The following is a 15,138-nucleotide window of genomic DNA, read 5'->3' as shown; positions in this document are numbered from 1 at the left end:
TTTTTCTGAAGCAATATTTACAAACAGCATTCTTAAACAAATAACATTTCAGCACTGCCAGGCCTGCTCAGGAAGTTCTGAATATTGAATGAAAGCAACCAACATCTTGATATTTTGAGAGGATATCTCTCTGAACAGGGTTGTTACATAAACATGATAATGTACAGCAATATCATAATGTATCTTGTTAATCGACACTCAAAGTAAATGTACAATATTTGACAATAACATTAAAATCTTCAGACAGATCTCTCCACAAATTGTATGTGATATCTATGACAAAAACATCTGACAAAATTCAGACAGAATAAAGTAAGTTGTATGACATCTGAGTTTTGAAAACTTCAATCTCATTAAAATCAGATCTTAGTTCTCGCTACCGCTAAACAACGATCTGAGGACATCCCATTACGGGTCACGTCAGACCAACCTTGTGCGAACTTTGACCGACCAATGGAATGACCAATCAGAAGTCAGCTTTCTCGTGCTTTACGGCACTAATTTCAAATTAGCGACTATGCTTCGAAACGTATTTCGACAAATTCTCGACTACAAATTTGAAACCTGAACAAAAAGAACATTCTGGAATGGCTAATAGATGGTCTAGATTGTATGGATACAGTCGTTAAACCCGTAACTATCGTTCGGAGTTAAAGTTTTCGAGGCTGCATGATCAGAAATTACATTCCGACTGTCACTTTCATAATCTGGTAAGCGATGCTCTGATTGGTCGGATGAAAGGTCGTTCTGACGTGACCCGTAATGGGATGTCCTCAGATCTTTGTTTAGCGGTAGCGAGAACTGAGGTCTGATTCTAATGAGATTGTGAAAACTTAATGTACTAATCGCAATTTCATATATCGATTTCATCCTTCTTTGCACTGTCTTTCAAACATCTCCTTAAGAATTGTCAGACTGTCGTTGAAGCGCAATTCATTCTTGAATGCTTGTTCCTTCCACCTGAAAAAACAATTTCATGATCATTATAATTAATATTACATGTATTATCAAAAATACTTAACATGAATATCATCAGCAACTGGGAGTATTTGATATGATGAAATATAACAGAGTTGGGCAAACCCGTAAACATCATTCTGGTTATATCACAGAGTCAGCTTCATGTAGGGGGGGGGGGGGGGGCAGCGGGCACGGGTGGCCCAGTTGTCTAAGGCGTAGCGATTTGCTGTGCAGAGTTGCGTTCCTTGGGCACGCCAGAAACCTATGATTGTGGGTTTGAATCCAGGTTCACCCCGATTATGTTTCTAGGTTTGTCAGCACCATACCCGTGCTCATGGGTTTCACCGAAGTGGTAAACGTCAAAGACCTGCATCACTTCAGGCTTTCCTCCCACATCAAGCTGACACGCCGTGATATAACTGTAATACTGTTAAAAAGTGGCGCTAAACACAACTCACTCACTCACTCACTTAATGTAGAGGGAAAGACCAGGTCAAAAACATTTGACGACGTACACGGGTATGTGCCAAGGAAAATATAGACCAAGACAAAACAAGCATGAAATACTCACATCCCCCGCCAATATGATATGTCCGGTTGTGTGCAATGCATTAGCTCCTGTGAACTATGTTCACTGGACCTTTTTGTAAATGGCCTAATTGCAGCACTAAAAAAGTTATTACTGGTATTGTTTTGCCATCTGCAGTTTATGATAGAATATGTAACTGTATTTGTATTGAGTAAGGATGAGACATATGGACGAACAACTTCTTTATTACAATTAGGAGCGATGGTTTCGGTGTAGGTTCTAACACCGTAATCAAGCAAGTGAAGTACAGAGTAGGGTTGACAAGAATATATAGTGTTTATACAGTTGAGTAGGTTTAAGATCAGTTACACTGTTGTATTTGTAATGAGTTGTGTTTCTGCATGAAGTTAGTCAGTGAATGCAACAACTGTGTCCATGACACTTTTGGAGGAACATACACCCAAGCAATCCAGAACTTACCAACAAGAAAAAGAAATGTATTCAATACTGTGAGATGACATTATGTGCCAAGTTTGGTTGCCATTGAAACTCGAAAAAATTATTTTTTTTAAATCCCAAACTATCAAAAGGCACCAGTTCACCACTAGACCTATCTATGTGCCAAGTATGGTGAAGAAATATGATACGGTTTTCAAGATCTGCTCTGGAAACGAGGACTACCGCCACTTTCAGTCTAAATCAAAGTCGTTGCCATGGAAACTCAAAACATTTTTTTTTTTAAAATCCCAAACTATCAAAAGGCACCAGTTCACAACTAGACCTATCTATGTGCGGAGTTTGGTGAAGAAATATGGTACGGTTTTCAAGATCTGCTCCGGAAACGAAATGTGATGGACGGCCGGACAGCACCCATTCCTATATCCCCCTTCCACTTAGTGGCGGGGGATAATAATCATGGGGTTTGAACCTACAACCAGCAGATCCTGGTCTGGCAAAGGGATGCAACTCTGCACAGCTACATTGCTACACAGCACTGCCTTTGACTACATGATACAAATAAGGTCATAGAAGTCACCATCAGGCCCAGATAAGTGGTTGATGGTTAGAGTGAGCGAGTTGGGTTTAACGCCGCTTTTAACAGTATTCCAGTTATATCTCGGCCTGTCAGCTTAATGCTTGTCGTAAGAGGCGACTAACAGGATCGGGTGGTCAGGCTCGCTGACTTGGTTGATGCATGTCATTGATCCCAATTGCATGGATTGATGCTCATGATGTCAATCACTGGATTGTCTGGTCCAGACTCGATTATTTACAGACCGCCATCATATAGCTGGAATATTGCTGAGTGCGGCATTAAACAACAAACAAACAAACAACAAGGATGCTAATGCTTATAATGCTTATTGGGAAAATATCCCCCAACATACCTCATCCTGATGCCCTTCCATCGTGACATGTGATTCAGCAGCAAGTGCTCAGGGGGTGGAGCCTGGTCAGGGTCCTGAAACAGTTTGACAGTGAGTGAGTGAGGGAGTGAGTATGTTTTCTACTCCGTTTTTAGCAATATTCCAGCAATATCACGACAGGGGACACCAAAAATGGGCTTCACCCATTGTACCCATGTTGGGGATCGAACCCGGGTCTTCAGTGTGACGAGCGAACAGTTTGACAGTGAGGTTTGTTGCTTTAATGCACTGTTTACAGCAATAACATGATTCCTCTTTACATTCTGGTCTGGGTGCCGTTGTAACAACCTTAGCGCTACGACTGTCGTAAGTCCATGTTAAGGTATGGGAGTTACGATCACCTTAGCGCTAAGATCGTTTTGTACAACGGCACCCTGGTATGATGTTTTAACAACTCTTGAGTCTGAGAATATAATCTGGGAACATAATGTGGCAGGTTTTAGAAATATAACGCAGGGACTATTATTGCTCAGAAAAGTGAAATTTCTGTTTTCAGGAGTCAATGAGTGAGTTCGTTCAGAATAACACCGCTTTTAACAGTATTCCAGTTACATCTCGGCATGTCAGCTTGATGTGGGAGGAAATCCCGAAGTGATGCAGGTCTGAGACATTTACCACTTTGGTTAAACCCATGAGCAAGGTGGTGCTGACAAAACTAGAAACATAATTGGGGCATACCGGGATTCAAACCCACAATCAGAGATTTCTGGCGTGCCCATGGGACGCAACTCTGCACAGCAAATCACTCCGCCTTAGATGACAGGCCCCTCAGGTTTCAATGACCAGGGGTGTGATGTTTGAACCGTCTGCTACACTTACTGCGTGTATGTCCAGTGGAGCTTCCTCCACCATCAGTTGAAGGGGAATTCTAGGATCTTTAAATTCATCAGTGATTTCCTGTTTAACTGGAACAGGTAGTAAGAAGATGTCCGGGAATCTGTCGGGCTGGAAAATATACATCAATGTCCTGATAGTATTCATGACTAAACACCATTCACACATGAATCAGAGCATATATCAAGGTACATGACAGACAATATATGCCTCATAGGTTTTCTTGATTTACATTCATGACAAACGTTTTCATATCTGCTTTTTCAGATTGTAAAAAATTGAAAATGAAAACTTGGCTTCACCATATGTTTCAACACTTTTAATATGTTTTTACCACTGATATTCACTTTAAACAACAGTGATCTAAAAAAATCTTGCCAGAGTGGGGTTATGGAGAAGAATGTTTTTATTTTACAACATCCATGGATTTACATATTTTCTTTCGGCAGACATCAAAATCTGTTTAATCTGACTAAATTTCAAACATAACATATCAGCAATTTTATTCTCAGTCTTTTAGTCTTAAAGCAACCGCCATCCATTCCAGCAAGCCATTCTTTGGCAGAATAAGTTAATAAATTACAAAATATACCAACCTTTTCAAAACTGTTCTTGATCACAAAATCAATATTTTTTTAAGAAAAAATGAGACAGCTACTATCATACTGAAAAGAGGAAAAAAAACATCTGCTTCCTTCATATCACTATAGTTTATCTGTCATGGCATTAACTGTAGTAATATGAAAGAATCAGGTGGTTCTAAACTTCTTTTGAGTAGTATAATCAATGTATTGTGACCCTACAGAGTTCATTCAGTTCATAAGAAGGAATGCTCACATCATCGTCCTGGGACTGCTGGTCTGCATCTGGTTCTGGGGTGGGTGTCCGCGGTCGAGGACCTAGGTTCCGATTGTTCGGCTGGTTCTTCATCCAGGCTCGACACACAGGATACAGCGGTGTTGCCTCCTCAAACTGGGCCAGGTCCACACTCCGGTCAAACAGCTTCATGATGAAGCTCTCTGAAATACAGAGGTATTGTCATTCTTGAATGTGGAGACAGTGACACCTCGGACCTGATAACTGACTCACATAATCTACATAATACCACAGTGAGCCTAGACAGATATTCATCTAGGGCCCCGTTCCACAAAGAGATCTTAGCACTACGACTATCTTAATACGCTAACTCTCATACTTGAACATAGGCTTATGATAGTCGTAGTGCTGACATCACTTTGTGGAACAGGTCCCAGATGTAAAGGAATTTTTACAATCTCAAATTGTTTTTATTTTCAAATTTGTTGTACACAAACTCTATGCCTGTTTTCTCTGTTGAGGTACGGATAACACTGTTCGTCATTTCATTTATATTTCCAGCCCGACCTTTACCACTTCCCTTTGTATAAAGTCCATGAACTGAAATACTTGTGTATTTCAGAAGAGTGAACAAAATGTCTCTTCCTTGTTAACTCTTCTGATTCCATCACAAAAAGGCTTTAAAAAAATATTCTTGGTTCTCAGACACTGCCGTATCATCACAAAGTCCGCCTCAGTTTCGCTTTTATTTCCATTTTCAAAAAAATACAAATTCTGAAATATTCCATCAATACAACATAAAGGCCATGAACTGAAATACTTGTGTATCTCAGAAGAGTGAACAAAATGTCTTTTCCTTGTTAACTCTTCTGATTCCATCACAAAAGTAACAAAATTTACCCAAACTGCTGATTTGACTGTGGTCAGACTTTCAAGCTGACATTTATCACTACATAGTTGGGGTTATTCTTTCTTTAAGAAATTTATAAATATACTTTGTATCGTGATACAGGTCTGTTTGTATCGCATATCATACCAAAGGTATCCAAGTGCATCAGTGTTTTTCATTTCACCCTTAGTTATTTGGTTGAGTCTGAAATCGTAGGATATCAGGAGTTGATATTAAGGGAAGGGCAATTCACTGATGCATCATGGTATATCAAGTTTTAATACAACTATCATATCATATTTTGATGGATTGATATGAAATAAAGACGCTGGACCGAAAATATTTCCCTCTTTCTGTATCATGATACATATTGTATCAAGACTTTGCATATCATCCCAGTCCCATCTTCCCGAGGCAAGGGAGTTAACTGACTATAAAAGTCCAGTTTCCACCCTTGCCGAACTAGGCTGGAATTTCTGGGCTCGGTCGTAGCGCCTACAGTGGCTATTACGAGTTGTGTCCCTTCTATGTCCTTCTAATGACTAATAAGATTCCATCACTCACATCACTTGCATTTGCTTCACAAAAATTGAGTGACAAAATGGTGGCAGCCAGTTAAAACGATTTGATCGATAATCAAGATCTATATTGTAAAAAAATGGGTCTTACCCTGTGAAGTGCATCAAATCGCTTGAGCACATTGATTGAAAATATGAAAAGATTTGCAAAATATCTGTCGACACCCAGTTGACGGTACCCATGCTTTGCAAATCCTGCAGTCGATCAAAATCTGCTTGTTGAAATCCATGTTGTTTACGAACCGGATGTCTAGTTCGTTTGTTACGCGATTTCGATTGGACTATTTCATTAGTCCAGCCAAAGTGTAGCTCCGGAATCCCTGCCTAGTTCGGCAAGGGTTGAAACAGGACTTTTATAGTCAGTTAACGCCATTGCCTCGGGAAGATGTACCAGCCCTAACTGACAGTACGGTCAGCATCTTAAACACCTCCTGCCAAATGCCATCTGACCCAGTACAACAGTCTCTAACCTTTTAGTCTGAATAGGGAACATCACCAGTGATCATCTAGCATAACTTACGATGTGATGGATCCCCATCCCCTCCGTCTTCATCATCCTTCCTCTTTCTCTTCCGTGCCCGAGCCCCAAGCTTCCTTGGGGATCCAACTGGAGAGGCTGGGCTGAACAAAGGGACGAAACACACAACTTAAATATTCACTCTATTTTCATCACGTGTAAGATTTAAGTTTCACAAGTAAAGACAATTGCACCAATATCCTGTGATACTGTCCTATGTCAGCCTAGTTCAGGTGTTAGTGTTGATTTGTTTGTTTGTTTGTTGTTTAACACGGCACTCCGCAATATTCCAGTCTGTAAATAATCGAGTCTGGACCAAACAATCCAGTGATCAACATCATTAGCATCAATCAAAGCAATTGGGATACGATGACATGCATCAACCAAGTCAGTGAGCCTGACTTGATCCCGTTAGTCGCCTCATACGACAAGCATAGTCGTCTTTTACGGCAAGCATGGGATGCTGAAGACCTATTCAAACCCAGATCTTCACAGGGCTGTTAGTGTTGGTATCCAAGTGGTTCTTAATCGTGATATTGATAGTAAATTAAACATAAAAATCTTTCCTAAGTTAGCACAGTTACCCTTATTTACATACCGGACCAGAACCTCAGGCTGATTGCTTGACCCTTCTCCTTCGCTCAAAGGGCTGAAAGTACACACAACCAGTTCAAGACAATGTCCTGGTGGAATCTTCGATAAGAACTTTATAATAGATCATAAATGTACATTTCTAATGTGCCAATTCCATGCACTGGTACATGCTTATAGTGCTACATAAAACTAAACATTTATGATTAGAATTGAACTGTTAGACTCTGTGCCATGAGTAGAGACAACATAAGAATCAAACAGTTTAAAACCATCTGAAAATGACATAGCAGGGGTAATAAACATCTTTATTACAAACAGCAACATTTCAGTGTAGATTCTAACACCGTTATCAAGCAAGTGAGATATAAAAATTGTAACTGAGCACATATATCCAGGTAAAATTTAACAGTGAAATTAAATGAAATTGATTTGTCAATGTTACCTCTCATCCTTTTTGTCAACCAGATATTGCAGGGTCGCTCCAAGTTTGGATCTAAAGGATGCCACCTCAGCTATAAAAGATGAACACATTACAAAAAGTTTTCCTTGAGAATAATTGAGACTCATAAATCATGATAATCTACAAAACATTTATCAACATGATAAAGAGTAAGAATGTTAACGTAATGAACATTAAATGTGGCACCAGTAAATAAGAGCTCAACAACTATTTATCACTAAACTTATCATAAAACCTGATACTAGCAAGTATGAATGAATTCCGGGCCCTGTTTATTCTCAAAATCGGCAATCATAGTCGGTGGCCAGAAGGAAGAAGTTGAGACTCCAATTGTAAAACATGTGAGATATCGCTTGATATTTTATTTGCATTATTAACCATTTGCTGCTCATAAATAGTGTCGATGTCCTGAAGAGAGATTTTGAAGAGTTTGTTTCTGTCGCACAAAGGCAGGTTTCCGTTCCAGATATTGATGTCAGAATACTTCAAATAAATGTTTTATAAAATATGGACATGATGGTACAGTCAATTTGAAAATGTCTTTGACGATGAAGAAAATACAACCTGTTGAAGATATTATATCTACATGGCTATAAATATGTAGATCTATTGTACATCAAAGAAAATACATGCTTGAACATATTGAAGGGGACAAATTAAAAGGTGGAGCAATTATAGTTTGTGCTGTGTTTGCACTTAACTGATATTGAACCCGCAAAATATAACCAACAGTAAGGTTAGAAAAGAAATCTGCAAAAACTGCATCCTTGAATAAAACAGTAATAGTTCCAATGGGGGAATCGAGGAATCAAGTGCTGAAATTGTAGACGCAAGGGATATCAGTAAAGCAATTAGAGTGTGCCTTGTAAACTGCAATCTACACACATTGAGAGATGTGACTAAATAGCCCCAAATTTCAAGACCTCTGGGGATTTTGACGATGCTGCAACAGTCCCCAACAGTCAAGCGTCATCCGGATCATATTAATTTCAGAGGACATTACGTCCATTTCAGACCATTCTAGGCTTACAGAAAAGTGAATAACTACATCCAAATAGTTACATACCATGTTTGTTTCTTGACATCTCTTGTATTTCTTCTTGAAATATCAACGACAGCTATGGTTATCAAATTCTACGCACGAAAGGATCGGTCGTCTTATTTAACACAAGACTCCACCTGGGCCTTATTTTGCAAAAGCCGCCATTGACATTGCCGTGCACGTTAACAACGTTTCTGATTGGTTAAATAACAGAACAGGTTCCCGTTAGATAGACACATAATGATTGGATGAAAACGCGGAACTCTTCCATATTAATGCATTTAGTGATCACTATTTGCTTCTAATGGAACAACATGGAGGTGTCAAAAGATACCACAGACAGGTAACATGTTATGTATTTATATTCGAAAAATACAAGGGAATATTTCGTTTGGTATTTAACAGGTTGTCTGGAGGATATTCCGTTTTAAGTTCACATTCACAAGACGGTTGGTAATGACGTTCATTTCAGATGGAGTGGCAGTGTCACTGTCAATGAGTCAACTCCTTCTGTGGGTCCATGTTTTGTCGCGGTGAACCTACATGCGTCATGGTCATGTTATATAATTTACGTATGTAGGTGCTTCCAATCATCATCAAATCATTTCCACTGAAAGAATATGACGATCGGGATAAGAAATGTATGATTACATGAGCAACGTTTATACCAAATGTTATAGACATTTATCTGAAACCGAAAGTAGTATGTTTTAAGAACACAACTGTTCCCATAAAAGTGGTGATTTATGCTTGACCCAAAAGTGACATTTTTAACCCTGTCAGGATCATCAAAATGTTATTTTCCACACCGTTGTCATTAGGGCCGGGACGGGTAAATTGTATACTCGGGTAAGGTGGGTACTGAGTAGGACCCATGTACCCACAAGACTACCCAGACCTGTGGTTAGTCACATAATGTATTGTTTAATGACAAAAATTATCTAAAACTCTATGGTTACACTACAAGTCACTAATGTTCCCATTTCTTTCTGACGATGCACCCATTCCTTCTGACTTGTATATGTTTGAAGAAATATAAAACTTCATGCAGTAAACTTCAGTGTATGCATGACCAGATCGATTTATACGTGTAGCTACATACATTTTGCGAGGGCAAACTTTTCCCAATCGGACAGTTTGTACCTATCTCTTGAGACCTATATCGGGTACCTAGGTAGGGTCGGGTAATAACGGGGTGGGTTCCCGGGTAGTAAATTTGGACTCGTCCCAGCCCTAGTTGTCATGCACGTCAGAAAAATTGTCCTATGTTTTCTCTTGGATGTCAGTTGAATCATGCTTAATGAAACCATTATGTCCAGTTTCTATACTGTTGTTACATGACCATTGGTTGGTTGTTTTGTTGTTAAACGCTGCACTCAGCAATATTCCATATGTATGACGGCGGTCTGTAAATAATCAAGTCTGGACCAGACAATCCAGTGATTATATATCATGAGCATAGATCCACGCAATTGGGATCGATGACATGCATCAACCAAGTCAGCGAGCCTGACCACCTGATCCCATTAGTCATCTCTTATGACAAGCATAGTCACCTTTTACGGCAAGCATATGTTGCATTACCAGATCTGGAAGCGTCACCGGATTTCAAGGCGTTGAATGGTTCATAAATTTCAGTGCCACACTCAAATTACTGAGCCTTTGTCATACCGACCACTACTCTCTTGTATCATTACAATTTGCTATAGGCTTTGAACACAATTATCATTTAACACTGTGTATATCTACAAAATACCACAGAGTTTTCTTTACCACTTACAGCACATTTAGTTTACAATTCATTGCAATATGACATCAGAGAGTCCAGATAAATCGATCAAATCATTACCTCACTCATGAATCCAGTCACCGGCTACTGTATTCAATCTTTGAAGTACAATCCATATTTAATTAGAGAAGTTTCAATGCAAGAAATAACATTAGAGATGAATATAGAACACTTTCCATTTTTGCACTTTTAAAACTTATTGCATTTGACAGAGAAAATGTGTCTGAAAATTTTCTAACACTCGAAATATTGCCTTCATTTGGAAAATACACCATGGTTACCTCCCTTGCCTTGTGATTACATTGTGGTCGGTGATTTGAGTGTACCTTGTAATTTGAAGGCATACCTGAAATCTCAAGGCAAAGATACAAATAAAGAATTACGTCCCTTTGAGGAAGAGTTACTGTTGTTTTCACTCATGTCAAATAAACCTGTTAAATACCAAGTAATCTGAGTGTAGCATTGAAATTTGTGTACGCCATGAAATCTGATGTTGCGTCCAGACCTGATTACACACACTGATCCATGTACAGTCAAGATTCCATGAGGACGCGTTTCCTTTCGGTCATACTCTTGTTAGCATGGAATCTTATAATACCTGTCTTCACTTTGGTGGAGTAGCCTAGCTAGTGGTAAAAGAGTATGCTCGTCACACCAAAGTTCTGGGTTTGATTCCAACATGGGTACAATGTGTGGAGCTCGTTTCAGGTGTCCACAACCCTGACATTGCAGGGATATTGCTAAAAGTGGTGTAAAACTCAACTTACTAACCCTCTTTAGTTTCAGCTATTGTATGTAAGTCCTTGTCATGCTTATCAGGACAGTTCATCATCCATTTGAGTGAGTGAGTGAGTATGGGTTTACACCGCTTTTAGCAATATTCCAGCAATATCGAGGCGGGGAACACCAGAAATGGGATTCACACATTGTACCCATGTCGGGAATTGAACCCGGGTCTTCGGCGTGACGAGCTAACGCTTTAACCACTAGGCTACCCAACCGCCCCCATCCATTTGAGACACTTCTTCGTAGGGCTGGGACGAGTCCAAATTTACTACCCGGGTACCCGGCCCCCAATAACCCGACCCTACCCTACCCACTGCAAGTCTCAAGAGCTGGGAATAAAATGTCTGATTGTTAATTGTTTTACCGCAGCCCTGGCCAAAACTATTTAGATACATGCATCAAACGATCAGATCATGCGTGCACAGAAGTTGACTGAAGATTTATCGTTACTCAAACATATACAAGTAAAAAAGAATGAGTGCATCGTCAGTAAGAAATGGGAACATTAGCGACATGTAGTGTAACCATTGAGCTATTGTGTGTTTTTGTTTTGTGAGTTTTGAACCACGGGTCCGGGTAGTCCTGTGGGTACCCGGATCCTACTAAGGACCCACCCGACCAGAGTACCCGAGTTACCCGTCCCACCCCTACTACTTAGGACACTTTCGTTATCTGTGTTATCATGATTATATGATTAAAATATTAACAAGGTAAATACATTTGCATTAATATTTGAGAAAAAGGCCACAAAAAATGTGTTGTTTTGCATCCTGGCGTAATATGACAGCCATGTTTTTGTGTGTCATTGTCTGATAACTAATTGTCGAGATCTAATCAATAGTATCAGCTTTCAATCCATTTTCTTTCTCCAGCTTGTACTTTATCATGATTATGTCATCTAGCATATTTTTACAGAATTATAAGAAAATGGTCACATACAGTAAACTACGGTTATAATGATCTCAAAGGGACCACTAATTTTAGTTTGTTATAATCGTAGTTCATTATAAGGATATGAACAGCATATACCGTATTCGAAGTAATAAGCGCCCCGCTCTAATAAGCGCCCACAGCGATATTTGTTATTATAGCTAAAATGGATAGAATTAGCATTAAACCGCCCGCATGTGATCAAAAATGAGCGAGCCACTGTAACTTGATAATGCCCTCATATTGCTTGACGATAGGCCATTATCACGCCCGTTGTTAGGTGACGTCATAAGATAGGGATAGATGACGTCACGTTCAATAGTGACGTCATCTGGTTTGTTCTATGACGTTTCTATATTTGTAAAAGTGGGTCAGTGACATTCATGTTGATTGCAGTAAATGTTTCAAAACCGATATTGTTGTTTCTTTTTATTTGATAATAAATTCCATCCATTTTAGCTATAATAACGGTAACGCTATTTTTCAGGGTATTATCATTTGCAGAAGCCCTTGGTCTATTCAACTGCCCTCCTTCGTCGGGCAGTTAATGGAAGACCTCGTGCTTCTGCAAATGATAATACCCTGAAAAATAGCGTTACCTTTATAATATATTGGCAAGTGAACAATCCCAATTAGCACCCCTTCCGATTGATCAATGTACACAAGACTTATTTATTTCTGTATAATACGTGTGTTATATGCATTCTTTATTATGGGAAATTAAATTCTGGAAAAATATATCTGTCGTATATAAACATTTCAGGCTGTCAGCATAACCACAAAATTTAGGATCTTTCGACTCTGTTGTTTTTCACCAAAATAATATTCTAATAAGAGCCCCCTATTTCTAATTTTGAGAGCGCCCTGGGCGCTTATTATGTTGAATACGGTATATAACAAATGGTCAGGACCAAACAATATATTTGTTATACCCGTCAGTTCTTTATAAGTTGTTTGTTATAAATGTAGTTTACTGTATACTATAAAAGTGTTTTCTTTTTTTCAGAACTGAAAAACAGGATGAAAATAATGACAATGGACACAATGGAAATGATTCAGAAACTAGTTGTGATATCCAGATAAGCAATGACAGCCCATCAATTGAAAGTAAACCCATAACAAAAAAACTCTCACCTAAAGAAAGGGAAAGAAGAGCAAAAATTCAGAAATCCCAGCTGTACATACAAACTGATGACAAACAATGGCCAATAGTATATGCAGCGGAATACAATATTAGTTTCCTTGGGCTGGAAAAATTACACCCTTTTGATGCTGGGAAATGGGGAAGAATCTTTGAATTCTTGAAAGGTAAGTTAAACAATATTTTATGCAATGAAACTTTACAAATTTCTGATCACTATTTGTTTCCTCGAAAGCACACCAGAGTGCACTGTGCAGAGTTGCATCCCTTGGTCATGCAAGGAGCCACTGATCATGGGTTCTATTGCGATTTGTTCTGTTAAAGGAATCATGTTTTGTCATCACAAAAGTTGTGTTTGTGGGTTTCACATTGGTATAACTGAGCTCTTGAAATACTCAATTAGCCACAGGCATAAAAGCAGCTTATTGAAGGTGTTTGTTTCCTCATTTTTCTGTATGCCTACAACCTACAGTCAAACATAGTTGTGTCAAACATGAAGTTGTCTTGAAGTAAAAGCTCGATTCCTGCATATTCCATCTTTATTTATCACTTTGGGTTGTGTCGAAGCTCAGATAACTCAAAGTATTTACGGAGGTCCCTTCAACTTCGACACAACGATGTTTGACTGTATTCTAATATATAGTAGGGATCTGAGAACACAACTCCTGACTGGTAATAGGGGCGGTTGGGTAGCCCAGTGGTTAAAGTGTTTGCTTGTCACGCCGATGACCTGGGTTTGATTTCCAACATGGGTACAAGATGTGAAGCCCATTTCTGGTGTCCACCGCTGTAATATTGCTGTAATATTGCTAAAAGTGACGTAAAACCATACTCACTCACTCACTCACTCACTCACCGGTAATGACTCTGAAACTGTGTTTATTTTCAGGGGTAGATATTGTCAAAATAATGAAAAAATTGAATGAAAAAATAAGCATCTTTGAAAATGGTTGTAAAATTGTATTTTTCTTATTAAAACAAACAAATTATTCCCCAGATATATAAATAAAGCTATGTTATCTTGATATAGCTTAACCTTTGTTCTTTTGCACTGTTTTTGTGACTCAAAATCATATACAAATCCTGATATTTCATTTCATTTTTCACTTTTATGGAACAAGAAGAAAAATACAAATAAAATATGACAATAATATCAGCATACCATTATATCCAAATAAAGCTCCATAAAACATGCCCCATTTTGCCCAACGACTCTATTGTTTGACTCAGTGTAGGATGTGTAACACCTGTTCAAACTGTCAATTCCATTAGCAGCTATTGTATCCCATGTTGGCCATACTTGTAGGCGTATGTGTGATGCAACCCAAATAATGACCCAAGCAAGCCCAGTTGCCATCTGCCATTTATTGATATCGTTATCTTACCACAGTTTCAGGGTGTGCATATTATTTAGGGTGGGATTTGTAGGGGTGACTTTTGGTCTGGAAATCACTATTGCGATAACTATTGATATTGAAAGAAACTATTGCGATAACTATTGATATTGAAAGAAACTATTGCGATAACTATTGATATTGCAAGTAACTATTGCAAGAAATATCGATAGGTTTCAGTGTTTCCTTTGAATGTGATAACCATAACAACAAATAAAAAGTAAAGTTTGAGATATGACTAATTTGTTATTTCTTTACCCTAATAATTTAATAAAAAGAAACTTCCACATTTTACCATGATCAAAAGAAAAACAAATTTGAACAGCATTGCATGTATTTTATTGATATGGTAAATACAATCGAAACTATTGATATTCCTAACTGAAATCCATACTATTGATCGGAAACTGATTTAACAATCGATTTATTGACTTGAACATGTTGAAGTGCTT

The 15,138-nt window shown here is 38.6% G+C and overlaps 2 protein-coding genes across 4 annotated transcripts in view; one reads left to right on the top strand and one right to left on the bottom strand.

Moving 5' to 3' along the window:
- Positions 1-700: 700 nt before the first annotated feature.
- LOC124146110 (protein lin-37 homolog) lies at positions 701-8,816 on the bottom strand. The gene is made up of 8 exons (XM_046516198.2): positions 8,671-8,816; positions 7,587-7,656; positions 7,149-7,199; positions 6,554-6,654; positions 4,588-4,769; positions 3,736-3,861; positions 2,878-2,951; positions 701-960 (listed from the first exon to the last, which is right to left on the bottom strand). The coding sequence occupies exons 1-8, from the start codon at positions 8,687-8,689 to the stop codon at positions 867-869; spliced, it is 717 nt and encodes a 238-aa protein (XP_046372154.1). The 5' UTR covers positions 8,690-8,816; the 3' UTR covers positions 701-866.
- Positions 8,817-8,854: 38 nt separating this feature from the next.
- LOC124146147 (histone deacetylase 11-like) overlaps positions 8,855-15,138 on the top strand; it is a 28,720-nt gene continuing 22,436 nt past the window's right edge. For all 3 annotated transcript variants that reach the window (XM_046516284.2, XM_046516283.2, XM_046516286.2), the window contains exons 1-2: positions 8,855-8,989; positions 13,158-13,459. In XM_046516284.2, the coding sequence (XP_046372240.2) occupies positions 8,961-8,989; positions 13,158-13,459 (331 nt within the window). In that variant the 5' untranslated portion in view covers positions 8,855-8,960. The remainder of the gene's footprint in view (positions 8,990-13,157; positions 13,460-15,138) is intronic.

The sequence above is a fragment of the Haliotis rufescens genome, unplaced genomic scaffold (assembly GCF_023055435.1).
Source record: "Haliotis rufescens isolate VD_foot unplaced genomic scaffold, xgHalRufe1.0.p SCAF_16, whole genome shotgun sequence".
NCBI lineage: Eukaryota > Metazoa > Mollusca > Gastropoda > Lepetellida > Haliotidae > Haliotis > Haliotis rufescens.
This window is presented reverse-complemented; position numbering and strand designations above follow the sequence as displayed.

Bases quoted from the DNA above. Each gene is read 5' to 3' on its own strand.
- LOC124146110 (XM_046516198.2), bottom strand. The intron at 6,655-7,148 runs GTATGTAAATAA...CCCTTTGTTCAG, and splicing joins CAGCCTGAGGTTCTGGTCCG to CCCAGCCTCTCCAGTTGGAT. The intron at 961-2,877 runs GTATGTTGGGGG...TTGTTTTTTCAG, and splicing joins TGGAAGGGCATCAGGATGAG to GTGGAAGGAACAAGCATTCA.